The sequence below is a fragment of the Molossus molossus genome, unplaced genomic scaffold, assembly GCF_014108415.1.
Source record: "Molossus molossus isolate mMolMol1 unplaced genomic scaffold, mMolMol1.p scaffold_m16_p_10, whole genome shotgun sequence".
Classification (NCBI taxonomy): domain Eukaryota; kingdom Metazoa; phylum Chordata; class Mammalia; order Chiroptera; family Molossidae; genus Molossus; species Molossus molossus.
In genome coordinates this window covers 29,893,462-29,921,211 of record NW_023425345.1, presented here as the reverse complement: position 1 = coordinate 29,921,211, position 27,750 = coordinate 29,893,462, and the positions used below count along the sequence as shown (strand labels likewise).

Sequence of the window (27,750 nt, the reverse complement as noted above, 5' to 3'; positions counted from 1 at the left end):
AGTAATTAAAATGCCACAAATTAAAGACAAAGAGAGAATCCTAAAAGCAGCAAGAGATAAGCAACAGGTTACCTACAAAGGGAACCCCATAAGGCTTTCAGCTGACTTCTCACAAGAAACACTACAGGCCAGAAGAGAATGGCATGAAGTAATCAAAGTCATGAAAAACAAGAATCTGAATCCAAGACTACTCTACCCAGCAAGGCTATCATTCAAAATAGAAGATCAAATAAAGAGCTTCCCAGACAAAAAAAAGCTAAGGGAATACATTAGCACCAAACCAGCACTGCAAGAAATGTTAAAAGGACTGCTGTAATTAGCAGTAGAAATGGGAAGAAAAATGGAACCACACTAAACAAAAATGGCAATAAATAAGTACATATCAATAATCACCTTAAACGTAAATGGATTGAATGCTCCCATAAAGAGACACAGAGTAGCTGATTGGATAAGAAAGCATGACTCATCTATATGTTGTTTACAAGAGACCCACCTCTCAACAAAAGACTCACATAGGTTGAAAGTGAAGGGATGGAAAAAAATTTTCCAAGCAAATGGAAAGCAAAAAAAAAGCGGGGGTAGCAATTCTCATATCTGATAAAATAGATTTCAAAATGAAGACCATAACTAGAGACAAAGACGGCCACTACATAATATTGAAAGGATCTATCCAACAGGAAGATATAACCTTGATAAACATATATGCACCCAATATAGGAGCACCAAAATATATTAAAAATCTTCTGGAGGACTTCCAAGGAGAAATCGACAACAATACAATTATAGCAGGGGACTTCAACACCCCATTGACAGCACTGGATAGATCCTCTAGGCAAAAAATTAGCAAGGAAACAGAGACTCTAAATGAAGCACTAGACCAAATGGATTTAATAGATATCTACAGAGAATTACACCCCAAAACTACAGAATACACATTCTTCTCAAGTGCACATGGGACATTCTCAAAGATAGACCACATGATAGGACACAAACTAAATCTCTACAAGTTCAAGAAGATTGAAATCATATCAAGCATCTTCTCAGATCACAATGGCATGAAACTAGAAATCAATTGCACAAAGAACATGCAAAGGCATTTCAACACATGGAGGCTAAATAGCATGTTATTAAACAATGAATGGGTCACCGAGGAGATCAAGGAAGAAATTAAAAACTTCCTGGAAACCAATGAAAATGAACACACAACAACACAAAATCTATGGGATGCAGCGAAAGCAGTTCTGAGAGGGAAGTTCATAGCACTACAGGCCTACCTCAAAAAACAAGAAAAATTTCTAATTGACTGTCTAACCTCACAACTTAAAGAATTAGAAAGCAAACAAAAAGAAAACCCCAGAGCAAGTAGAAGAAAGGAAATAGTAAAGATCAGAGCAGAAATAAATGACATAGAGACCAAAAAAACAATTCAAAGGATCAATGAAACAAAGAGCTGGTTTTTCGAAAAGATAAACAAGATAGATGGACCCTTAGCTAGACTCACCAAGAAACAAAGAGAGAGAACCCAAATACACAAAATCAGAAATGAAAGAGGAGAAGTAACAACCAACACCACGGAAATACAAAAGATCGTTAACAACTACTATGAACAACTATATGGCAACAAATTCGACAATCTCAGCGAAATGGACAAATTTCTAGAAACACACAGTCTCCCAAAACTATTCCCGGAAGAGATAGAAAACTTGAACAGACCAATAACAACTAAGGAAATTGAAGAGGTAATCAAGACTCTCCCAGCAAACAAAAGCCCAGGCCCAGATGGTTTCACAGGGGAGTTTTACCGAACATTCAAAAAAGAACTAACACCCATTCTCCTCAAACTATTTCAAAAAATTCCAGAAGAAGGAAGACTTCCAAACACGTTCTATGAGGCCAGCATAATTCTAATTCCAAAACCAGAAAAAGACACTACGAAGAAAGAAAACTACAGGCCAATATCCCTGATGAACATAGACGCCAAAATCCTGAACAAAATACTAGCAAATCGGATCCAGAAATACATCAAAAAAATTATTCACCATGACCAAGTGGGATTCATTCCAGGGATGCAAGGCTGGTACAATATTCGCAAATCAATAAACGTGATACACCACATAAACAAAATGAAGAATAAAAACCACATGATCATATCAATAGATGCTGAAAAAGCATTCGACAAAATCCAGCATCCATTTCTGATAAAAACGCTCAGCAATGTAGGAATAGAGGGATCATATCTCAACATAATAAAGGCCATATATGAAAGACTTACAGCCAACATCATACTCAATGGACAGAAACTAAAAACATTTCCATTAAGAACAGGAACAAGACAGGGATGTCCACTTTCGCCACTCTTATTTAACATTGTACTGGAAGTATTAGCCACAGCAATCAGACATGAAGAAAAAATAAAAGGGATCCTAATTGGAAAGGAGGAAGTGAAAGTGTCATTATTTGCAGATGACATGATATTGTACATAGAAAACCCTAAAGACTCCATCAAAAATCTATTAGACTTAATAAATGAGTTTGGCAAAGTAGCAGGATACAAAATTAACGTCAAGAAATCGACGGCATTCTTGTACATCAATGATGAACTCACAGAAAGAGAAACTGAAAAAACAATCCCATTTACCATCGCTCCAAAAAAATTACGATACCTAGGAATAAACTTAACCAAAGAAGTAAAAGACCTATTTGCAGAAAACTACAGGTCATTGAAAAAAGAAATAGAGGAAGATATAAAAAAGTGGAAGCACATACCCTGTTCATGGATTGGAAGAATTAACATAATTAAAATGTCCATACTACCCAAAGCAATCTATAGATTCAACGCAATCCCCATCAAAATACCAACGACATATTTCATAGAACTAGAACAAATACTTCAAAAGTTCATATGGAACCAAAAAAGACCCCGAATAGCCACAGCAATCTTGAAAAGAAGAACAAAGTTGGAGGGATCACAATACCAGATATCAGGTTATACTACAAAGCGACTGTAACCAAAACAGCCTGGTACTGGCACAAGAACAGGCATATAGACCAGTGGAACAGAACTGAAAACCCAGAAATGGACCCAAGGCAATACGCTCAATTAATATTTGACAAAGGTGGCAAGAGCATACAGTGGAGTAAAGACAGCCTCTTTAATAAATGGTGTTGGGAAAATTGGACAGCTACATGCAAAAAAATGAAACTAGACCATCAACTTACACCATACACAAAAATAAATTCGAAATGGATAAAAGACTTAAATGTGACCCGTGAATCCATAAAAATTCTAGAAGAAAATGTAGGCAACAAAATTTTGGACATCATACGGAGCAGAATTTTCACTGATACATCACCTAAGGCAACAGAAATAAAGGAGAAAATGAACACATGGGACTACATCAAACTAAAAAGCTTCTGCACAGCAAAAGAAACAATCATCAAAATGGAAAGGCAACCCACTGTATGGGAGAACATCATTGCCAACGATGTATCAGATAAGGGGTTAATTTCCAGTATATACAGAGTGCTCATACAACTCCACAAAAGGAAGACAAAGAACCCAATTAAAAATGGGCAGAGGAGCTGAATAGACACCTCTCCAAACAGGACATACAAATGGCCAAGAGACATATGAAGAAATGCTCAACATCACTAATCATCAGAGAGATGCAAATTAAAACAACTATGAGGTATCACCTCACACCTGTCAGAATGGCCGCCATCAACAAATCATCAAACAACAAGTGTTGGCGAGGGTGTGGAGAAAAGGGGACTCTAATACACTGCTGGTGGGAATGCAGACTGGTGCAGCCGCTATGGAAAACAATATGGTGCTACCTCAAAAAATTAAAAATTGAACTTCCATTCGACCCAGTGATCCCACTGCTGGGAATATACCCTAAGAAGCCTGAAACACCAATCAGGAAGAATATATGTACCCCCATGTTCATAGCAGCACTATTTACAATAGCTAAGATCTGGAAACAGCCCAAGTGTCCACCAGTAGACGAATGGATCAAAAAGCTGTGGTACATATACACAATGGAGTACTATGCAGCGGTAAGAAAGAAAGATCTCTTATCCTTTGAGACGACATGGAGGGACCTGGAAAGTATTATCCTAAGTGAAAGAAGCCAAGCAGAAAAAGACAAATACCACATGATCTCACTTATATACGGAATATAATGAACATAACAGTCTGAGGAATACAGTAGACCCAGACACATGGAAGTAGGGCACAGACTGACATCCCTCAGAAGAGGGGATGGGGGGTGGGGGGTGGGAAGAGATAAACCACAGAACTTATATGCATGTATGCATGACCAATGGACATGGACAACTAAGCCGGGGACAGGGTGGAGGGGGGGTGGGGTGGGGGGTGCCAATGGGGTAAAAAGGTAAAATATCTGTAACAAAAAAATAAATAAATAAATAAAATTTAAAAAGAAAAAAAAAAAAAAAAAAAAAAAAGAATTACTATTTATTAACCAGCTAGCCAACATCTAGAATTGACAGCAATTTAGTTTTAGTGAGTTAAAACAATAAGCTAAATCTATCTCTCAAACACCATGAAGTGCTGTAAAAATGTGAATTTAAAAATGAATTCCCATAAGCGTTTTAAATCAAAGTTAAACAGTAATTGTATTTTATTGCCTTTTTCATAAAGTAGCTTGTCAGAGTGTCCAGTCTTTAATGGAGTTCAACTCATTATATTTGTATTGGAGTTACATGGAAGTATGACACTATGAAGAATAGAAAATTTCTGGAGAATCTTTTATAATACCAGTTCTAAAATGTCATCAACATTTTACCAGACTCTGAAAAATACTCTTGGTTTTACTGATGGTACACATATGACATTTATCCTGCCTGCAACATAATCTTAAGCAGCTCCAAATAGGAAAAGAGCAATCTAGTGACAAATGTAGTAATTAACATCTGGGTTTAGCAAGAGGGAACAAGAAACATATGTTCACTATTAAGATAGGATTTACCCATTTGGATTTATTTTGACATTTGATTTCTGTTTTAAAAGCATAACATGGTTTAAACCTTAAGTGATATCATTTCTTATTTTAAGGGACTTCTAGAAATTAGCAACAATATGAGAAGAGCTAAAAATCACAGTGAATATGGCTTAAAAATTATTTTTAGAAACAACAGCTGTTTGTATATTTCAGCTAAACTCAAATGTACACATTTGATTAGGTACTGCACTTATTTACCATGGCTTCTATTATATGTTTATTTGCTCTCTAACCAGATCGTATTCAGTTCACAACACAATTCCACCAAAACAGAGAATTGAAAGGAAGAAACAAAAAGAATTCTTGTTATCACAACAATAATTTGTTTGTAGAATGAAATTACAAACAGTGAAAGAAAAAAAGAAGTTTCTATCAGTTTGGGAGAAGAGAATAAGACTAAATAAACCCGAGCCAAGTAGGTACGGGACTAGGATGTCTAAACTGATACTTGAAATCTCATTATAAGAGATATTAAAATATGTATGATTGTGGTTTTCATTTACGTCTGTTTTCTTTCTTTTTTTTTTTATCCTTACCCGAGGACATTTTTTGTTCAGGTAGAGTGGGAGGGAAAGAGAGGAAGAAAGAGAGAGAGAAACATCAACATGAAAGGGACACATCGAGTGGCTGCCACCCGTAAGACCAACCAGGGCCGGGGACAAACTGCAACAGAGATACATGCCCAGTGAACCTGGGTCTCTCTGGACTGTAGGTCGACGCTCTAACCACTGGGTGAAACTGGCCAGGGCTGTTTTCTTTCTTTATTGACAGATTGTGTGTGTGTGTGTGTGTGTGTGTGTGTGAGAGAGAGAGAGAGAGAGAGAGAGAGAGAGACAGAGAGAGAGGATCTCAGAGATTCACAAGCATTCCTCTATCTGGGCTGTTCCTGTGTCTTTAGACCAACCCTCAGAGACCTCTCTTCCATCAGACTCGACTCTGACACCAGATACTGGACTTTAAAGCAACCTCTCTATCTCATTAAGATGTCTTATAATTGAGAATGCCCTAGAGGGCTCATAGTAATGTTTGATTTTAACAAGTTAAGGTTGTCCATTTTCATATTCAAGCTACATCTTCTATTTGCTTCCCCCTCTTTCCACTCACTGCCATGTATTATGTACGTTCATGTCATATTCATTACCATGTTAGAAACTCATTGAGAGTAAAGTGCATATTACATTATTTTAATCTAGCCAATTTGTTCTCTGCAACCAACTCAGAGCTCTTTATCTAGAGTGTTAGACATTATAAGTGTTCAATAAAATTTGTAAAATCTGCCCAGCTGATGTTGCTCAGTTGTTGAGCATCAACCCACGGACCAAGAGGTCGCCAGTTTGATTACTGGTCAGGGCACATGCCTGGGTTGCTAGCTGGATCTCCAGTGCATGCAGGAGGCAGTCAATTGATGTTTCTATCTCTCTTTCTTTCTCTCCCTCTAAAATTCACTAAAAACATATTTTAAAAAATTGGAAAATATTTACAAAGTTATAGTGATGAAAAACATTTTTAAATAGTTACAGATAAATGTACCATATAACAAAAAAAAAAAATTGAGTTCCAGTGTATTGACATCATAGAATTTGATTTCCGTTATATGGACATATGACAAGCAACTATGAAAGAAAAAAAAAACTTTTAGAAGAATTTTTCTAGAATTAGAAATGAAGATTATACAATCTTAGGAATATTTAGCACAAATATTATAAATTTACTTTAAATGTCTTATTTTATTAGAAGAGAAAACTTGAGTATGTATTATAAACTTCCTCTAAGTTGGTCATAACATTTAAAATAATTATAATATTTATGTTACATCCCTGTTTTTATGGATGTTAGTGCTCTTGTAGATAACTGTTAATATACAGGGTGAGGCAAAAGTAGGTTTATAGTTGTGAGTATGCAAGAGAGTTATTCTTATATTCTTATTTATTATGATATTATTTTCCAATTTTTGTCTCATCCTATATATGAGGAAAGGGAAGAACTATATCAATGATACAAAATTTAAAAAATCTCAACATAGCATGATTTACTTTGGAATTATTTATGTGACTTTTAGACCAAACATATTTTATTTAATTAATTTTAAAATATTTTTTCATTTATCCAATATAAACAAATTGAATCAGGGAAGAGTCCACCAACATATGAAAACACATAAAGCTTTCACTGTGATTAATCCATTTGAAGATAATTGAAAACTGACCACATTATGCATCACAGAGAACCTGGCTGATAAGTCAGATCACACCACTTGTTTATTTATTTATTTATTTATCCTCACCCAAGGACATTTTTGCATTTATCTTCAGATAAAGTGAGAGGGAGAGTGGGAGGATGACAGAGAGAGAAATATCGACGTGAGAGAGACACATCCAGTGGTTGCCACCCACACAATCCCAATCAGGGCCGGGGACAAACTGCAACCGAGGTACATGTCCTCAGTGGGAATCGAACCCAGGACTCTCCAGTCTGTGGGCTGACGCTGTAACCGCTGAGCCAAACTGGCCAGGGCAACACTCCTTGTTAATGCTAATCAACTTCCATGTCCGATTCAGTTTTCTACTTTCTAGAGTAAAATTTCCTAAACTTAGCTGTGCATCCGAATCGCATGGGTTCTTAAAATCAACGCAGATACCTAGGTATTGTCCTCTACCTATAGAACCAGCATCTCTAAAGATGGGGACTCAGAACATACTTTTTAAAACCTCCTCAAGTTATTCAGAAACAATTGCTCTGTAGGTACTATTCTGGCATCTCTGGATGGAGACTATACAGTGTAGGCAATCAGTAAACATTTGCTGAATTACTTGAGATAGCTGTTTTTGAAAGTAGTAGCTAATGTACCTGTGCACACATTTAATTTTTGTTGACCTGATTTTTGTTTGTATAGCACTACTTCATTTTGTAGTATAGAAGGGACACCGACAGCTTAGATGTATGTTTTACATCTCAGGAAGGTGTTTTATTTGTGTATTTTTTTTGTACTCTAAATACTCATTGTGCAAAATTAAATTAAATTAATTAGTGGGGTGTTACTTAGGAGAAGGCACATTTATAATATCAGCTTTCTTTCTTATGAATCTATTATGGGACAAATGGGATTTCCTCCTTGGACAGCTAGAACTAGAAGATGGCTTACATATTTTCACTTGGAGCATTTCTAAGACCTGTAACTTCTGTTTTTTTATCCTCACCTGAGCACAATTTTGCATTTACAGTTGTCCCTCGCCACTTCGTGCTTTGACTTTTGCGGCTTCACTCTGTTGCAGTTTTTCAAATATATCCATTAAAAAGTTGATCGAGACAGTGAAAATGATACAGTGTGCACTCTCTGAGTCAATTATACTCCCTTATATTACAATTACAATTAAAATTACTGTACGTATGGACTGTAGGTCTATGTATTCGAGCACCCCAGGAATCCTTCAACACCAGGTGCAACTGCTAGATTCTGGAACAGATTAACCATGATAAATGAGGGGCAACTGTATATTCAGATAAAGCAGGAGGGAGAAAGGGAAGAAGAGAGAGAAGAAACATTAATGTGAGAGAGACACATTGACTGGTTGCCACCCACACACCCCAACTGGGGCCTGGATAAACCACATTCAAGGTACTTGCCTCCAGTGGTTCTCAATCTTCCTAATTCTGCGACCCTTTAATACAGTTCCTCATATTGTGGTGACCCTCAGCCATAAAACTATTTTTGCTGCTACTTCATAACTGTAATTTTGCTACTGTTATGTCTTAGGCGACCCCTGTGAAAGAGTCATTTGACCTCCTAAGAGGTCGTAACCCACAGGTCGAGAACCGCTGCTAGCGGGAACCAAACCCAGGACTGTCTGGTTCACGGGCTGGCGCTCTGACTGCTGAGCCAAACCGGCCAGGGTGAGGGAATTTCTCTAAAAGAAAAAAACTGGTAAGCTATAAGAATAAACAAGAGACCACTAAATACTTTTCAGATGCAGGCTTTCAATCCCTTTGGTTTTAAAATCCCATAGATTAATATATGCTAATGATTCTGTTGTTTTATTTCAAATATTTATTTAATATTGATGAGTTTATAACTGCTATACAAGGGTAACATTGTAAAATATGTTTTTATTGATTTTTAGAGAGAGAAGAAGGGAGAGGGGGAGAGAGAGAGAAATATTAATGAGAGCCTTGGCTGGTTTGGCTCAGTGGTTAGAGTGTCAGCCTGTCTGAGAGACCCGGGTTTGGTTCCCACTAATGGCACATACCTCAGTTGCTGTTTGTCGCCGGCCCTGGTTGGGTCATGCGGGTGGCAGTCACTCGATGTGTCCCTTTCACATCAATGTTTCTCTCTCTCTCTCTTCCTCTTTCTCCCTCCTACTCTATCTGAACAAAAAATTGAAAAAATGGCTCTGGCCGGTTTGGCTCAGTGGTTAGGGTGTCGGCCTGCGGTCCAGAGAGACCCGGGTTCGGTTCCCGCTAAGGGCATGTACCTTGGTTGCAGTTTGTCCCTGGCCCTGGTTGGTCGTGGGGTGGCAGCCATTCGAAGTGTCCCTTTCACGCCGATGTTTCTCTCTCTCCTTCCCACTCTATCTGAACAAAAAATGGAAAAATGTCCTCAAGTGAAGACTAAACCAAAAAAAAAAAAAAAAAAAAAGAAAAAAATGTTCTCAGGTGAGTATAAGAAAAAAAATAAAAAAGAAATATTAATGAGAGTGAAACATTGATTGCCTGCCTCCTGCACTCCCCACATGCCTGCAACCCAGGCATATGCCCTGACCTGGAATTGAACTGGTGACCTCTTGGTCTGTGGGTCGATGCTCAACCACTGAGCCACACCAGCTGGGCTACAAGGGTAAAATTTGAATGAATATAGTCACTGAGTTATTTAAGCTACAGTACAAGAGGAATGTATATAACCATGACGGATGCTTTGTCCTTACAGTTCCTCTTGTCTAGCACAACTTGCCCCAATTTCTATTTACTAACTTCTGTTTGCCCTTTAATAACAACCTTAATGCCATACTGTCTGGGATGCCTCTCTGCCTCACTCAGAATTGAGTTAACTATGTCCCTTTAAGTGCTCAAAACAGCATCTCTAGCTGAGAGTCTACCAACCTGGAAGTAATATCAGAGCACAATGTTCTTGAGTACATATTTGCTAAAGATCATTGATATAATAGGTTACCTGAGTATCTACTATATTGGAGGCCAAATGTCTAGGCTGAAAATAAAGAATTTAAGTAACTCTCTGAGGATGTTATAAATAGAATAACAAAATATAACCAAAGGAAGCAGAAAAAAGGAAATAATAATGATAAAAACTGAAAGGTAAAAATAATATATTAAAGAAGGTCAATAAATCCCACATTGTATTCTTGGCAAAGATTAGTGAAATTCATAATCCTCTGACAAGACTGATTAGGAAATGACATGTGAATAATGAAAGATTGGGCATCTCTTCAGATCCTATAAATGTTAAAAAGATTATGAGAGAACACTGGGAATGACTTTATGCCAATAAAGTAGCAAAAATTCCTAGAGAACTGTAACTTAAAAAATAGACACCCTCAAACAGTAGAAAATGTGAATTGTCCTATGACTCTTAAATAAATTAAATCTCCAGACCTACATGGCTTTACAAATTAAGGATATAAAACCAATTTAATATAAATTCTTCCATAGAGAAGGAAAAAAAAAAGCAAGAATACTTTGCAACAAATAGTATTCTGAGGCCAACATATTCTTGATTCTCATTCCCGGTAGAGACATTATAACATGGAAAAACTTTAGGCCATCTCTGTCTTCATAAACAAAGTTGAAAACAAATAGAAAGAAAATGTTGAATCAAATACAGCAACACATAAAAAAGATAATATACATAGCAACCATGTGGAGTTTATCCTAGTAATGAAAATTTGTTTAGAATTAGATTATCCATCAATGCAATTTATCACATTAACAGAATAAAGGAGAAAAACTATTGGTTATTGGATAATTGTTGATCAGACTAATATATTCAGGAAAAAAAACATTTTATTTATAAACCTTCTTTATTGTAGAAATATTGGCAAGCTAGGTATAGAAGGAAACGTCCATAAAATAATAAAGGGACGTACAAAAACTCACATAGTTAATGAGGTAATATTAGATACTTCTAAATATTAGATAGTTGAGTAACACAGCATGTCCACTATCACCTTTTCAATTCAATATATATTGGAGACCCTAGAGAATACAAAATAGCAAGAAAAAGAAATATGATATATAAATATAAAAAAAGTAACAAGACTCTTGTTATTTGTAGACAATATGATTGTAAGTGGGAAATAAAAAATAATAATATAAATTAATGTAATTAAAAGTGAAGTTAGTAAGGTTGTTAGGTAAAATGTCAATATACAAAATCAGTTGTATCTTAATACTGATGAAAATAGAAAATTTATATCAAATAGGTACTGTAAGATATCTGGTATAACAATTTAAGGACATGTGCACAAAGCAATAAACCTATTCATTTTTTTTTAGCTTGAAATAGTTACATTATAATTGATTGGAAGATATTAAGATGAAATTTCAAACAATATCCCAGTGGGTTTTTGCATGAAGTTAAGAAGACAATTTTAAAATTTATATGCAAATGTGAAAGTTTAGGAAAAGCCAAAATACTAAGTACTGAAGAATAAGAATAAAATAGGAAGATTTAATCTTTTAGATACCAAGACGTATTATAAAGCTACAATAATTAAGACTGCACAAGGATAGACACGAAGATTATTGGTATAGAATATACAGCTCTGAAGTGGACACATACTTAGATAAATATTTAAATTATTATAAACATGGTACTGCAGAACAGTGAGAAGAGGGAAGTCTTTAGCATCGGAACAATTCAAAATCTACATGGAAAAAAATAAAGTGATTCTTATTTCACACCATACACTAAAGTCTATTTCAGATAGATTGTAGATATAAATGTGAAAGAAGAAAAACAATAGAGCTTCTAGAAAATAATATAGGAAACTGCACTTATGATACAAGATATTGTATGTTCTAAACATACGGGGGATAAAAGACGAATAAAAAATATAAACATACAGGAAAATACAGATACATTTTACTACTTTAAAATTAAGAATTTCTGTTCACCAGAAGACATAATAAAGAGAACAAAGGCACAAGACACAGAGTAAAAAAAAATTGTTGCAACACATTTAACTAACAAAGGACTTCTATTAAGAATGTATGAAAAAATACTATCAATAAATAAAATAACATCAACTAATTCAGTAGAAAAAGGACAAGAGACATGAACTGGAACTTTACCAAAGATGATATCTACATAACCTAAGAACATATGAAAAGGTGTCCAATATCATTAGTAGTTACAAAAATACATACTAAAAACAAAATGAGATGCACACTCACCAAAATGGCCCAAATTAAAAAACTGACAACACCAAGTGGAAACAAAGTAGTGGAAAATTGGAACACTCACTCATTGCAAGTGGGGGAGTAAATTGATCATTATCTATAAATATTGAAAAATAAGCATATCCTACAATCAAGAAATTCTACTCCTAAGTATATGACCAACATGTATGCGCTGGGAGACATACATGTAAAAAAATGTTCATCACAGCATTATTTGTACTAACCCCAACTTGGAAACATTACAAATGTGTATGCAGACAGGAATGTGCAAATGAACTGTAATATACTAATATAATAGAATGCTACATAACAATGAAAATATAGGCAGCCATCACTGCATTGATGGTTTAAACAACAACCATTTTGTTATAGTCTCTCAGTTCTTGGGTTTGACTAGGTTTACATAGGGTGTTTGCTTGATGTTTCTAATGTGGTAGCCATTTGGCTGTTAAGGTTGGAGTTATTTACTCATAAGACTTTGAGGTTGATGCTTGCTGCAGCTGTGTTTCTTGGACACCTTTTTATTTGATCTCTCTCTTCTGTTTCTCCATCTGGCAGACTCCAGCTAGCTCAATTTCTTACATGGCAGCTGAAGGCTCCCATAGTGAGTATCACAAGAGAAACTGGCAGAAGCTCTGTGACCTTTTCTAAACTTACTTGAAAGCTAAGAAGCATCACTTCCATCAAATTCTATTTAATGAGAAAATTGCAAAGGTCCTCTTGGGTTCAAAATGGGGGACATAAACTCCTTTTATTGACAGGAGGGTGGGGCATAATTTTCACACCTATTTGAAACTACTACATCGTCACATAGGTGTTCCCATCATCATGAGTCCTTGAATTGTCCAACTTTCTGTTGTAGATTATTCTAGATATATGGTATATATATATTTTTGCCCCCAAAATACAAAGAACATAGTCCCAGTCCAAAAAGGAGGTTCAGACTCTCTCAGAGTGATGAGAAACACTGTAATTTCTCTTACTGTCTTTAGTTCCTCGCTACTCTCTGAGGTTCAGCTTCAGCTCCTGACAACCTGGCTTTGATGTCCTTGCTGGTGTTCTCCTTCCTCTCACAGCTTCCTCACAAGAATGCTGAGATTTAGCTGAATTGTATCCTTGTACTTCTCTCTATATCCCTGTGATAGGATAACGATCCCCAAAGATGTCCACAGCCTGCTCCCCAGAACCTGTGAATATGTTACCTTACATGACAAAAGGCACTTTGCAGTTAAAATTAAATTAAGAATCTTGAAATGGTGAAATCATCCTGGATTATCACAATGAGGGTCAGAGCTAGCCAAAGGAGATGTGATAGCAGAAGCAGAGCTCAGAATTGTCGGACAGGGTACAAGTCGAGGAATGAGGCAGTCTCTAGAAGTTGAAAAGCCAAGAAATGGACATTTTTTTCTAGTGTCTGCAGAAAGAACCAGTCCTCTAACCCGAGTTTAGTCCCATAAGACCCATTTTCAGACTTCGACCTTAAGAATAAAAAATAAATGGATATGTGTTGTTTTAAACTACCAAGTTTGTGGAATTTGTCATAGCAGCAGTAGAATCTTATGCAATCCTTTTCTTTTTTCCCTCACTTATGACCTTTCCTATTTCCTAGGGAAACACTTCCCAAGGCCATCTCTTTTAAATACTGCCTGCTGTTAAAGAGGCAGGTCAGATCCTCTCTTTCCCCTGAAACCTCATTATTCCAGTTAGAAGTAATTCTTTGTTAGATACAGAGAACAGACTGACAGCTGTCAGAGGGGAGGGGGAAGGGAAGCTGAGTGAAAAAAATGAAGGGATTAAGCAAAAAAAAAAAAAAAAAAAAAGCCTCATAGACAACAGCATGATGAGTACCAGGGGGAAGGGGTAGGGGAGGTAGGAGAGGATAAAGGAGGGGCAAATAGTGAGGGAAGGAGACTAGACTTTGGATGGTGAGGGCACAATGCAATGTACAGATGATGTATTGTAGAATTGTACACTTGAAACCTATATAATTTTATTGACCAATATCGCCCTAATAAATCCAATTAAAAAAAGAAAAGAAAGAAATTCTTGATTCTCTAGAATGCTAGGCCACCCAGTAGCGCTGACAGTCCGCTAATCGCATATTACTTCAAGCTATTTGAGGGCAAGGTGCTACACCTCTTTGTTGTTCCACAGTTTCTTGTCCAGAGATTTTCCTCCTATTAGACATGCATGTTTGTTGAATGACTGTGGAACTAATAGAATATTATCATAAAGTATAATAAAATATTGCTAATAACAGCTGATATTTTATCTAAAAGTATAAAAGTAAATTGTAACATACGTTTGCAACCTCATACGATCCAGTTAATATCTGCTCCATGTAATGATTTAGATCTCGGAATCTTTTGTGATCTGAATCTGTAAAAGGTAAGTGCCACCAATGAGGAAACCTGTTTTAAAAGAAAAAGTATACATTCATTAGTTTGAAAATTGACCTCTTCATTTTAGGATTGTTTGTGAAGGTATAGCTGCATTGGGTGAAAAGGCCAATGAAAACATAAAAAATGCACACCACGGAACACATGGTTAATGCTGAGAGTTTCATTAACGTGGCTGTGGTTACTTGTGCTATTTTAATTGTCACTAATATTAATATTAATTTAATTTAGCATACTAATCTAATATACATGTTTCTTCTTACTGTATTTATGGCAGACCACACATTTTGTCCCTTAAATACGTCTGGGGCTTAATTAATATTTTCTGAAGTTAATGACTCATAATTTTTCAAATAAAGTCAGATCACTATTTCTTCTAGATTCACTAGAGACATTGATAGACTAACTAAATTAAACTCTTTACCAAGTGCCATCTGCTTCCATCTGCTCTGAGTCTTTTGGAACCAAGTATCAGTTTTCCCAGGAGTCTGACTTGCACAATTTCCTCCCTACTATCTGATGACTTATCTCCATGAGTTAGATATGTTTAAGACCAATTATTGGATGGGATGACTTGTTAATGGCTAGCATTTGGCAATTAATTTTTCAGATTAAATACATAATTTTAGGAACTATCTAGAAGTTTCCTCTGGTTGCGGTCTTGCTCTGTCTCCTTCCGAATTCTGCTTCTTTGATAAAGACCTTTTCTTGGGGAAAGGAGAATGGGGGATAGTGAAGCATTGTCAACAAACACAGGGAAGGATATGACATCTGAGGTCATCCCATCCGCTGCTTCTTCTTGGAAATGCCAGGAAAGTCAAAACAACACGTTTGTGTATTTAAAAAATATTTTATTTTTTAAAAGGTCACTTGGAGATCTGAAGCTTAAAGTATTAAACATGTTTGTACTGATTTAGTTCTGAAAATTAGTACCATACACAAATAGTCATAAAAATGCATTTGATAAATAGATATATTGGGCTGGTTTTAAATAATAATAATTTCTATGTCTGTGGATGAGTTTTCCTTATTGATAGAATAAAATGGAATTCAGCATCAATTCTATTCTTTGGTTGATATTTTATAAATGCATGCACTAAAAAAAATCTTGTATATAAAGACCTGAGAATTGAGAAATTCAACCATAGCTATGTCATTCAGTTATGATCCTTTTCAGTTATTTGCTAAATATAACATAAAATTCAGTTCTTAAATATGATTTTTATGACCTTTTATCTGATAGTGACATATTTTCTTCCCTTAATTTTGTTCAGACCAAAGATTAGAAAACACTTGACTTGTAAGCAGTTTTGATTCCTGGTTATTAGAATAATTTATTTTCTCACTACAAACATCAGCATTTTGATTTGCCGTTTATTTGACCCTTAGAGTTTTTTTTTTTTTACTCCACAGGACAATGTATGAAAATAAGATTTTGAATGACTGGTGAAAGCAGAAGAGGGAAAGGAAATCAGCCCTTCTCCAGCAGGTTAATTTGAAAGAAGATCATTACTTTTTCTTTATTGATTTGAGAGAGAGAGAGAGAAGAAGATGGAGAGAGAGATAGAAATATCGATGAGAGAGAACATCGACTGGCTGCCTCCTGCTTGCTCCCCACTAGGGATTTATTTGGTCCACAACCTGGGCATGTGCCCCGACCGGGAATTGAACCGGCAACCTCTTGGTGCACGGGTCGATGCTCAACCACTGAGCCACACTGGCCGAGCAAGACCATTACTTTTGAGAAAGATTTCCAAGACTGTGGACTCTTGGAAGGTGCCCAGAGGTACAAATAGCCCAATGTGAAGACCACTGTTACATGCTGTGAGTGATTTGAAATTTATTCTTTATGATTCTAACTTCCTCATCATACTTTCTAGGTCAGGTTTACTTAATTCTTGTAGGACTTCTCTTAGTGAATTTAGAAGTCGGAGGAAATCTTGCCCTCATCCTTAACTTCTATGCATTGCTGTAAGCGATAGCTCCTTTGGGACTGTTAGCGTAGAAATATCGTTCAGGGCACACAGGACTAAATGTTCCTCCCCTCCACACTTGCTTGACTAGTTTTAAAATCAGTTCAGGTACCATTACCAGGCAGTAGTTGTTGAGCAAAGCAAAATTCTAACTGAAGCTGAAAATCAAAAAGAGGTATTTATAGAGAGATTATTAGCATTTTTAAGGTTTTACATGTATCGGAGAGATAAAAGTGTAGAGTAGTTTTTGAAACCAAAAAGGACAGCTCTTTAACATGAATTAACTAATACTTCTAAATCATTTCTTAGTAAGGTATGATGGCAGCCACTGATGTTGAATTCTATATAGGCAGCCAATCTGAAATTTTGTCAGCATCTCTTCTTCTCGGTTATTCTGTCAGATTTTTGGAATGAGTGTTAATTCTTAAAGCTAATGTTATTTTTACAAGTTTCCACAACCACACTCTTTTCCTCCCAGTCTCTTGAATGAGCTCTTACTCTTATTTGGTTGATTTCCTGATATTTAAAGCACTTATATTTCAAAATTTCTGTGACATCTGCAAGTACAGTTTTTTCATAAATGTGAACTACTCAATCGTCAATATTGCACAATATCTCTCTATCCATTGATATCTTTGCTTAGCTTTATATTTTGAAAACTGATTAAACTGAAAATCCATGTGCACAAAGTCTGTCAGGTCAGGTATGAACATTTACATTGTTAAAGGACCATTTACTTAAAAAATCCCAGTATAGATAAAATTACATTTGGTTTACCGAAGTGCCAATATCATAATTTTTGGAAGTGCATCTTTTTGAAGTCATGATACACCTTTGTTATATACTGAAGTCTGTGACCTAAATTTGGTTAATTCTAACTAATAACTCTTAGAAAGACTGTAGAAACAGAAGTTATTTTTATTATATTTTTAGTTTGCTTACATTTACTATTTTTTTCAATAAAACATGAACAGAAGCAATAGTTTTAAAGGTTGCATTAAAATGAACACATCAACAAATTAAATTTAGTGTGAATCAATAATTAATAATAACAAAAATGAGTTCATTTTAATAAATTTTACTATATTATATTTACTATGTAAATTTTTACTATATTAATTTTTTCCTGGAGCAGCAAATAAATATATCAGAGCTATATACTGCAGTTACTTATTGTAAGGGTAGATCTATTCAATTTAGTTCTGAATTTTCAATTTTATTTTATTTTTATAGAAAAACCTCAAAAGATTAAATTTTAAAACAGGCAAATATAATGATTTTCCTAATAACTGATTAACAATGTAATTGGTTCTCAATTTTTTAGTCTACAAAGTCAATGTATGGAAGCAAACAGAAAACTGAATACCTTGTTCTGTTTTATGAGACACGTTTTTTCACTCTAAGAGCAATACAGGTTCTCTGCTGTGTTGCTCACAAATAGAAAGTCTCATAACCATAATTTTCCCTTATGTTCAAGGACAAGTGCTAACGGCACACACTGTGTAGGACAGCCACTTACTCTGGGAGAGTCAGTGATGCAAACTGCTTCTGAAGCTGGCTGTGAAGTTTTGAAAACTGTTCAAAGGATTTTTCTGTCAGGCACGTTTCGTTGTTACTCTGTGTCACCTGGATTAGATACAGCTGCAGAAAATAGACAAAAATCAAGAGACAGCAATATTAACCTGTGATGCCTTCTAAAATCTGATTTCATGTAACTGAACAAAGCAAGAACCTTTGTGAGAAAAAATCATCACAAAAGTTAAGAGATGCAATTTGTAATGGCAAAATTACATACAAACACGGGTATCATAATATCACAGTCTAATGTGCTGGGAACAGACTGCCTAATTTCTGCTCCTCTTGTGGACACTTTAATTAGCTCTTGTTTTATATTCTACCGCAGGCAGGATCTGTTCTCTTTGATGGTTCTCTTCTAATAGCTCCGGTCGTTATGATTTGTCCTTAGAATATCCTCCTTAGTGGCACTTGTGCTCAAACTGTAACTGCTTTTCATTTGCATAGTAAAAAAAAAAAAAAAAAAAAAATGCTGGTTTAAGGAAGGATGTGCAGCATAGTGAAGGGGAGTCTGAGATGAAATCAAATGATATTTAAGTCAAGATGACACACTTGAGACGTACAGTGCTAGTTTTCTTGCTGAACCTTAAAATTGTTGCTCTTTGAATTGACCTGGTCACACTCAGCATACAGGATTCCTGGGGACAGCTCTGTGAAGTAGATTTGGCAGGACCGATGGTTGTCATCTGTGCAAGTGTGTGGACCAAGTTATTCAGTTTCACAGGGAAACACTCCAGACTTTCCTTTATTTTCCTGGAGAAATGAAAAAGAAAAGATAATGAGTTACATTCCCTTGAATGGACTCATTTCACTTAAGATGTGTTTTCCTGCGTTTGTTAGATGTGGAGGAAGAAGTCAAGAACCAAACACGTTTATTTGGAGCCCAGCTATTAGACTTTATTTTTGTAAACGTCAGGTTCACATCTTGAGTTGTTAGCAAATATAAAATAAACTCTCGTGGTGAAATATAACCTTGTATTTTGACTTCTTTTAGATTTATTTTCTATTTTTTAAGGATAATATTTTAAAATTTAATTTTAGTTTATAATTATTTAAAATATTTATGTAATTCCAGAAGTAAAATCTACAAAAAAATGTATCTGGCCTGTATTCTCTTTGCTATTCCTTCCCTCCCCTTATATTTAAACATTTTTTATAATTATGGTTTAATGTTTGTTATTTTATTTTTTAGTTTTAATTTTTGTATGTATTTGTATCCCTCCAACTGTCTTACAAAACAGTTGCATACTATAACACTATATCTAACATACAAATATTTTATATTAAATGTTTTTCACTCTGGTTTTTAATTAGTGTGTCTCAGCTTAAAGTTAAAATTATTATTATTTTTTGTATTTAAGAAGGTTTGCAATTGTATTCTTATGGTATAACAAATGCCTTTATATGGTACTCTTTATCTTTGTAACTCTTCTCTAGTATCTAATTTGCAGTGTTGTCTTTTTTTTTTTTAATCCTCACCTGAGGACATTTTTCCATTTTTTGTACAGATAGAGTGGGAGGGAGAGAGAGGAAGAGAGAGAGAGAGGGAGAGATGTGAAAGGGACACATCGAGTGGCTGCCACCCGCACGACCAACCAGGGCCGGGGACAAACTGCAACCGAGGTACGTGCCCTTAGCGGGAACCGAACCCGGGTCTCTCCGAACCGCAGGCTGACGCTCTAACCGCTGAGCCAAACTGGCCAGGGCAGTGTTGTCTTTTTTTTTTTTTTTTATCTCAGTTAATATATAAAGCAAACAGTATGTTTGTTCTATTTTTCTGTTTTTGGGCTGGGTACAATGAACTTTATTGATGGTGCATGACAAGGTAGGACTCCTTAAGCCCCTCCTTTCTTCAGGGGGTCTGGGATGGAAACTGTGGAGATCAGGAGATTCTCGGTGTGTTGGGAGACAGATTTGGGGCAAGTACTCCCTAGCAGCTGAATGCCTCTGTTCCTCTTACTAGGACTGGTGGTCCAGGGGGCTCTTGCTCCTTGGAAGACATGTGAACCATAAGGTCCGCGACCCTGTTGCTGTAGCCAAATTCATTGTCATTGAGAAAACTAGGTTGACAAAGTGATCACTGAGGGCAGTGCCAGCCCCAGCATTGAAGGTGGAGGATTAGGTGTCACTATTAAAGTTGCAGCAGAAAACTTGGTTCTCAGTATAGTCCAGGATACCTTAAGGGGGCCTCTCACGCCTGCTTCACTACCTGCTTGATGTCATTGTATTTGGCAGCTTTCTCTAGGTGACATGTTAGATCCACAGCTGACAATTGGGGGTGGGGACATGGAAGGCCATGTCTGTGAGCTTCCCATTCAGCTCAGGGATATCCTTGCCCACATCCTTGGCAGTGCCAATAGAAGCAGGGATGATGTTCTGGGAAGCCCCTCAGCCAACACACCACAGCTTCCCAGAGGGGCCATCCACAGTCTTCTGGGTGGCAGTGATGACATGGACTATGATCATGAGTCCCTCTACGATGCCAAAGTTGTCCTGGATGACCTTGGCCAGGGGGAGCCAAGCAGTTGGTGGTACAGGAGGCATTGCTGACAGTCTTGAGGAAGTTGCCATACTTGTCACATCCATCACAAACATGGGGACATCTGAAGAAGGGGCAGAGAGGATGACACTCTTGGCTCCACCTTTCAAGTGAGCCCCAGCCTTCTCCAAGGTGATGAAGACACTGGTGGACTCCACAACATATCCAATACCAGCATCATTCCATTTGATGTTGGTGAGATCTCACTTTTAGAAGATACAAATGGACTTTCCATTGATGACAAACTTCCCGTTCCCAGCCTGGACTGTGCTTTGAACTTCGCATGAGCAGAACCATACTGGAACATGTAGACCATGTAGTTGAGGTTTATTCTGTGCCTACTAAAGTTTTCTAAGAGAAATGGATGTTAACTGTAATCAAGCACTACTTTTCCAGGGAGGCTTCTATCAAAGTTATAATGCCTCCCTTACACGTAATCTGCCACGTCCTCAATGTTAGCAGTGCAGTTCAATGTTTAATAACTGTCCTCGCAATTTAATAAAATCTCAAGCCCATTCATCTTGTTCTGGTATTAAATTTTTTTGAATAAATTTCAAAAATTTCCATTATTATACATTAATCTAGGTCAAAATTTGCTAAGAAAATTAAAATATGATTCTGATCATTATTCATTTCCACAGTGTTCATTATTTCTAAAATTTTTTTAAAAATTTATGGATATATAGTGTAGTATACAACATTCATTTCCTTCTTTACTGGTAAAGACATGAAGATAATAATAATAGTAGAAGTATAATATTAATCATGACTTACCCTACCATTTATTCATTCAACAAATATTTACTGGACATATTTGTGTGTTAGGGTGGAAAGCACTTGGGTGACAGCATGTATTCATTTCTTATGAAGATAGGCCTATGAACCACAAAGCTGAAGTTCTGGTGTGTTCACCCTCACAGAATCTCAGCTATGTTTATGCCTTATTCATGTAAGAAGACTGGGGATGGACAATAAAGTTTTATAATAGTCCTGGCCAGTTTGGCTCAGGGTTAGCACATTGGCCAGCTGACTGAAGGACCATCTGCTTGATCCCGGTCATGGGCATGTACCTGGGTTGCAGGTTCAATCCACACCCTGGCTGGGGTCATGTGGGGGGCAGTCAATGTGTCTCTCTCACATTGGTGTCTCTCTCTCTTCCTCTCTATCTCCCTCCCTCCTTTCCACTCTACCTAGAAAATCAATGGAAAAATATCCTCAGGTGAGGATTAATAAACAAACAAAACAAAAACTTTTATGATAAGCCTAGATAGTTTAGGACAGACTTTCACCTAAACCCATCTCCCATCTCTCAGGTGGCAGATTAATAGGTCAATTCAAACAGTACGGTTACATTTGACTCAGCTTGGCACTGCTGGCCTGAGAGCAGTAGTCTGAGGCCTCTGTGAGGATCTGTTTTATTCAAGTGGCAACTCTCTGGTTTATTTTGTTTAAATGCAGCATCAGCAGGATTATGCTTTGGAGTATCTTTATATCACAGGTCTAAAGCACTACTGGAAGGATCCAGTTCTTAAATTTCCCAGGGGAACCCTCCAGGCAGTCTTGATAAATGCTTCTAACTCCCTGCTAGGCACTGCTCTCTGTGTTGGAACACAGACATGAAGGAAAGAAATCAGATTTCTGCCCTGAGGGAGGATATATCCTTTAGCAGGCACTACACACACTGCTTTATGTTTTTTCATCCTTAGAGGAAGCAGTGTAACTATTTTAGCAATAGATAAGAAAGTCCAAAAGAAGTAAAATGCATACCAAAGGTGGCATCATCCAGAGGGTAGTAACCAAAAATTCCAACTCATGTTTATTTGATTCATAGCATATGCACCTTTTAATGTGATATAAATATCTTATATTGCTTATTATAAAAAAAAAAACAACCCTGCTATTAACAGGTTTCCTTAGCTATGTGTGTGTAAATGGGTAATTGAGTTTATCAGTCTCAGAAAACTGAGTTGAATCCCGGAGCTCTGATCTTCCACGTCAAGTTCAGCATCCAGGCAGATTTCATTTTTCTCAGATAAAATATTATAATATTTTTGAACTCAAATTTCTATTCATATGTGACTTAAAATGGCAGACGTTTTTCACTGCTTCGTGAACCAGCACGAATAAGAACAGAGAAGAAATCCCTGTAAAGCTGTTGAATGGAAATCGAGGGAAGGTTCTCAGGCAACTTCTGATGGAAATACCAACAACAGCACATTTCTATTGCCCAAGTTCTTTGTATCATTTTGCAATTGGGTGGAATACCTGTTTTGCTGGTCAGTCTCTAATAATCTCAGGGAAATATTGCTCAAAAGACTTTTCTGTGAAGGAATTTGCAGGAGAATGTTTTTATTTTACCATCGACTGTATAATTGTATCATAAACAAGTGGAAGTGACTGACTCCTCCTGAACAAATCCTTCATCGAACTCTCAAATCTCATTCTCACTGCAGTGATTTTGTCATGTGTAATATACATGTTATTTTTTTTCTTTTTTGGAATTACTGAGTATCTAGCTCTGATAGACATTCAGAGGGAACAATGAATGAATATAATCCTATCACAATTTCTTATATTTAATGAAGAAAATATTTTTTATTGTTGAATTTATAATCTCTAAAATATTAGACCAGCATTTTCTCACTCTAAGGCCTAAAAGGGTGCAATCAAGGTAATTCCTACTTTGTCACCTATTTATTGTAGGGGTCAGAATGAGCCACCTGGAGCTGTGCCCCAGTGTTACGCAGATTATTGTGAGCTGAAGGCAAATGAGACCCCGTGGGCTCAAGAGGAGCTTCTGCTCCTCCTTTAACAAGAATAATTTAAAATATGAACCTGGCCCATGATAAAAGTTAAAGCCAGAAATGACTTTTTAACCTACTTATATGGTGGGGCAACTAATAAATACTGAACATGTGTTCTTCCTGCAGTTACTTCTGAACCCTCAAGTGCATCATCACCTCACCCTTAGTTCAGAATGCCACGTATACCTCCATTTCCCTCTGCCTCTGGCCCTCGCATGCATGTAGGGTCTCGGACTCTTCCCAGGTATGCAATTAAATTTGATTATTTTCTCTTGACACTCTATCTCTTGTCAATGTCTACTTGATTATTAAACCAGCCAAAAGAAACTTGAGGGTAGAGGAAAGTTTTTTCTTCCCCTACATTATACTGGACCAACAAATTACCATACCAAAATGAACTCAATGAATAATTGGTTCTGAGGCATTTTGGATGCATAATTTTAAAAAAATGTTCCTCCATATGCACTTTTATTTTTAAAAATTCAAGGTTATCTGACAGACATGCAAAGGAGAGCAACTGATAATTTTGGTTGCACATCTATGTAATGTGTATGTACACACATGTGAACACAAAAATTTGTTTCATATTCTAACAAAAGGTTAAAAGGGTTAAAACAAAAAGGTTAAAAGAAAATAGATACTAAAACAGGATATCTTGTGTTAATCCTTGTGCTTTGATGACATGGAACCCTGGTTTGAGAAACATAGCCATACACATTTAGACATTTTCTTACCATGTTCTTTCAACTAGCCTGAAGACACTAAAGTTAAAGAACATCTATATTTATCTGAGATTATCAGAGCATTAGGAGTCACATATGCAGGATTTTTTCCTCTCTGATGTAGCTAGGTTTCAGGGAAGAACACCCATTATGCAAGAAATCAATTTTGTTCTGTCTGAACTCACTTATTAGTTCTGCCTGTGATATCAAGAAACTCATTTAGCCATCAAGCGACTCAATTGTTTCACCCATAAAACATAATTGATGACTAAACCATGCCATCCACCAGGATTGTTGATAGGATCAAATGAAGCAACATATGAAAGCATTGGAAATAGAATAACGCTCTGCAAATATTATTTCAGAAGTATTACTACTTGTTAAGTAAATAAACACGTAAGAAGCCCACAGGTAACAAACTATTATACACACAGAGGGATACAGGAAAAGCAAATATACAAGTTATGGTTCTATGAAAACGAAAATGTGATAAACTCTCTTGAAATCCTACAAAAGAGATATTAGATAGGGATTAAGGAAGAGGCAACTTCAGAGTTTCTTTTCTTTACTTTCTCCCATTTTATAGTTTAGAACTTGGCTTTCAAAACAACCAAACTTCTCTATTTTCCCAGTTGAAGTTCTACATCTTCAGAATTCATCGACAGGTCAGCAAGTCTTACGTAAATGTCATCGCAGCTACCTAACTCTTCTTCTAAACGAGTTCCAGGCTCCCCGGCCTTGACTATGAATAAGTGATTCTTAATTATTTCTTTTGGAAGCTTCTTATAAAAATTGTCCAAAACAAAGCAAATGAAATAAAGGAATTAAGGAAAGGTTGATGGACTTGTCTTGTTATACATAGCAATGTACCAGTGACATGATATTTCAGACTACTATCCTCTCCTCCCAAAGCCAGCTTATTTTATGGATGATAGTAAAATGAAATTGTATGCAAAGCAAGAATAGAAATATTTACATGAAATACTATAAAAAAAATCAATAGTGATAAATGGTGTTATAATTAAGCTAATAAAATCTTTAAAATATGAAAATATATTTTAAAATAGTAAATTATTTTAGTCTCATTGTTTGTTAAATTCCTGGCATATAGCAATTTTATGCAATGCACAGGGTCAGGCACACAAGGGAGGACGAAGTGATGTACACACCTGTTGGGAGATAACAGCTGAAATGAAACAGTGCCATCTGGACTATTCATCTTTTTAAACTAATGATTTCTGGTACTCTTGGTGGGTACTTCAAACTTTCAAATGCCTTTAACCTTTAGATTGATAGTCTCAGGAAGAGTTCAAAATACATATATTTTTTAGCTAAGGTGTACCCTGACTTAATATTTAGGCAAATTGGGCACATTTTCAGTGTAACTTACATAGTTCAAAAATAGAGATTCTCCTATTGCAGAAATTTTTAAAGCAATTAAGCTTTTAAACATCATAGAGAGTGTGACTGGGCCACACACTTTTGGAAGTATGGTATTATAAAAGCTGTTATACCTGCAAAAAATTTCTTTATAAAGTCAATTTAGTTCAGATTAGTTTTTATAATTAAAATTTTTAAATGTGAGACTTTCACAATGAAAAGAGAAATTTCACTTTGCATTTTTCTTTGAATCTACTTTTCTAATTTAGGGAAAGTTGGACAACACGATTGCTAATTTCTCTAGGTTCTGCTTTTATTTTTTCTTTTTCTTGTGAACATTTATTTTTGTAGGTATCAATGGTGAAGCTAAGGCAAAGGAAAATTCTGACCTTTATGTGTGGAAATACAATAATCCATGAGATGACAATATACAAAGTACTAAAAATGCATCAAGAAAAGTTAACAATAGAAGAACCTAGGGATCTTCATCCCTGTCCCATAGTCTCTCAGTCTTGAAAAGCAACCAGATAGAAAAGCACTAAACTATGTTTTGAGACATTTGAGCATAAGAGTCTTGTCTCACTCTGTAAGCAAGAGAAATAAGTAAGAAGAATGAGGGAACACAGGGAATTTCTGGCATTGTGTCTGCACAGCCTAGGTAGTTCAGGGGCCCTGGCTCCTTTGATTGTGATGTGGAGACTGGGAACATTCTCTCTGGGTATCATTGACATTTCCAATGGCTTCACAGCTGTACCTGCTGAGACAGTCACTGTTTCTGCTCTGCCCAATGGCCCCTTCTAACTAAGAAACTCTCTCTAAAACTCAAAGTTCAGAGAAAAAGCTATGGGTTGTTCTTTGCGAAGGGATTGCCCATGATAGGAGTATGGATAGCAAAGAGAACCCACGATAGCTTTTCATGAAGGACCTGTCTGATAATTAAGTCAATGAGATTGTGTCTCTCTGTAATTTATACTAGAGAATACTGGCCAATGGATAACGAGAAGTAGAATATGATAGGCAGAGATAACCAGAGTAGAAGATCTTGTTTTCCATTAGAAACTAAGCAGATCCTGGTGGTTTCTGGGGTTTGTTAGCTTATAGTTTGAGTCCATGTATGACCCCTTTCCCAAGGATACCAGATAGAATCTCTGATTCTTGCTGCCAAAACACCTCACTAATGCAAACTATTTGTTTTTTCAGGATTGAAGTTTTATTTTGCTTCAAATTATTTTTAATTCCAGCTGAAGAACAAGAATTATTATACTTACTAAACCAAAAAAATCTATGTGGCAGACCAAATGGAATCCTGGGAAACATGTAAAATTTTCTTTCACATTTTTGGAGGAGGAAATGGATAAAGTGAAAAGCATGATCTGTATGTGGGAGGAGAGGTAAGCAGAGAAGCTTCTTCGTAATGATCCCAGTCTGGGCTGTGAAATAAGCTATCTGTTTCTAAGGACAGCTAACTCAAGGTTTGAGATGATTGAAAATTCTGAAATAACCCTTTTGGACAGCATTTTAATAGATGATTGCCTTTGTTGCCTAGCACTGGGCCCAGCAGAGATATTACATGAGAGTATCAATTTGCCGAGACTGAGTCATGATACTTTCTTGGTTCTATTCAACAGCACTCAGCTGAAAAAGGAATAGAAAAAAGCAAGGACAGCAGAGAGAAGATTTGGAAATGATGTGAAAAACCTTTGTGGCCAGCAAAACAATTTTATATTCATTTTTTTTAAATGCCATTAATTCTGATACAGTTCTTGATGCCACACAGTGTACAGCATCCTCTGAAACTCTTATAATCTGCTCTTAACCCAGAATGTGAATAACCAAGAGTGAGGTAGGATCCTGTATTATTCATAGGTAGACCACTGCCTTGGAGAGGTGGGAAAATCCCTTTTTTTTCTTTTAAATCTCA

At 36.2% G+C, this 27,750-nt stretch overlaps 1 protein-coding gene and 1 pseudogene across 3 annotated transcripts in view; both read right to left on the bottom strand.

Moving 5' to 3' along the window:
• The window catches only part of PIK3C2G (phosphatidylinositol-4-phosphate 3-kinase catalytic subunit type 2 gamma), a 272,104-nt gene that overhangs the window by 50,000 nt on the left and 194,354 nt on the right, over positions 1-27,750 (bottom strand). For all 3 annotated transcript variants that reach the window (XM_036251349.1, XM_036251350.1, XM_036251351.1), the window contains 3 exons: positions 18,948-19,137; positions 18,329-18,450; positions 14,740-14,848 (listed from right to left, as the gene is read on the bottom strand). In XM_036251349.1, coding sequence (XP_036107242.1) covers positions 14,740-14,848; positions 18,329-18,450; positions 18,948-19,137 — 421 coding nt within the window. The remainder of the gene's footprint in view (positions 1-14,739; positions 14,849-18,328; positions 18,451-18,947; positions 19,138-27,750) is intronic.
• Positions 20,315-21,248, bottom strand: LOC118623212 (annotated as a pseudogene).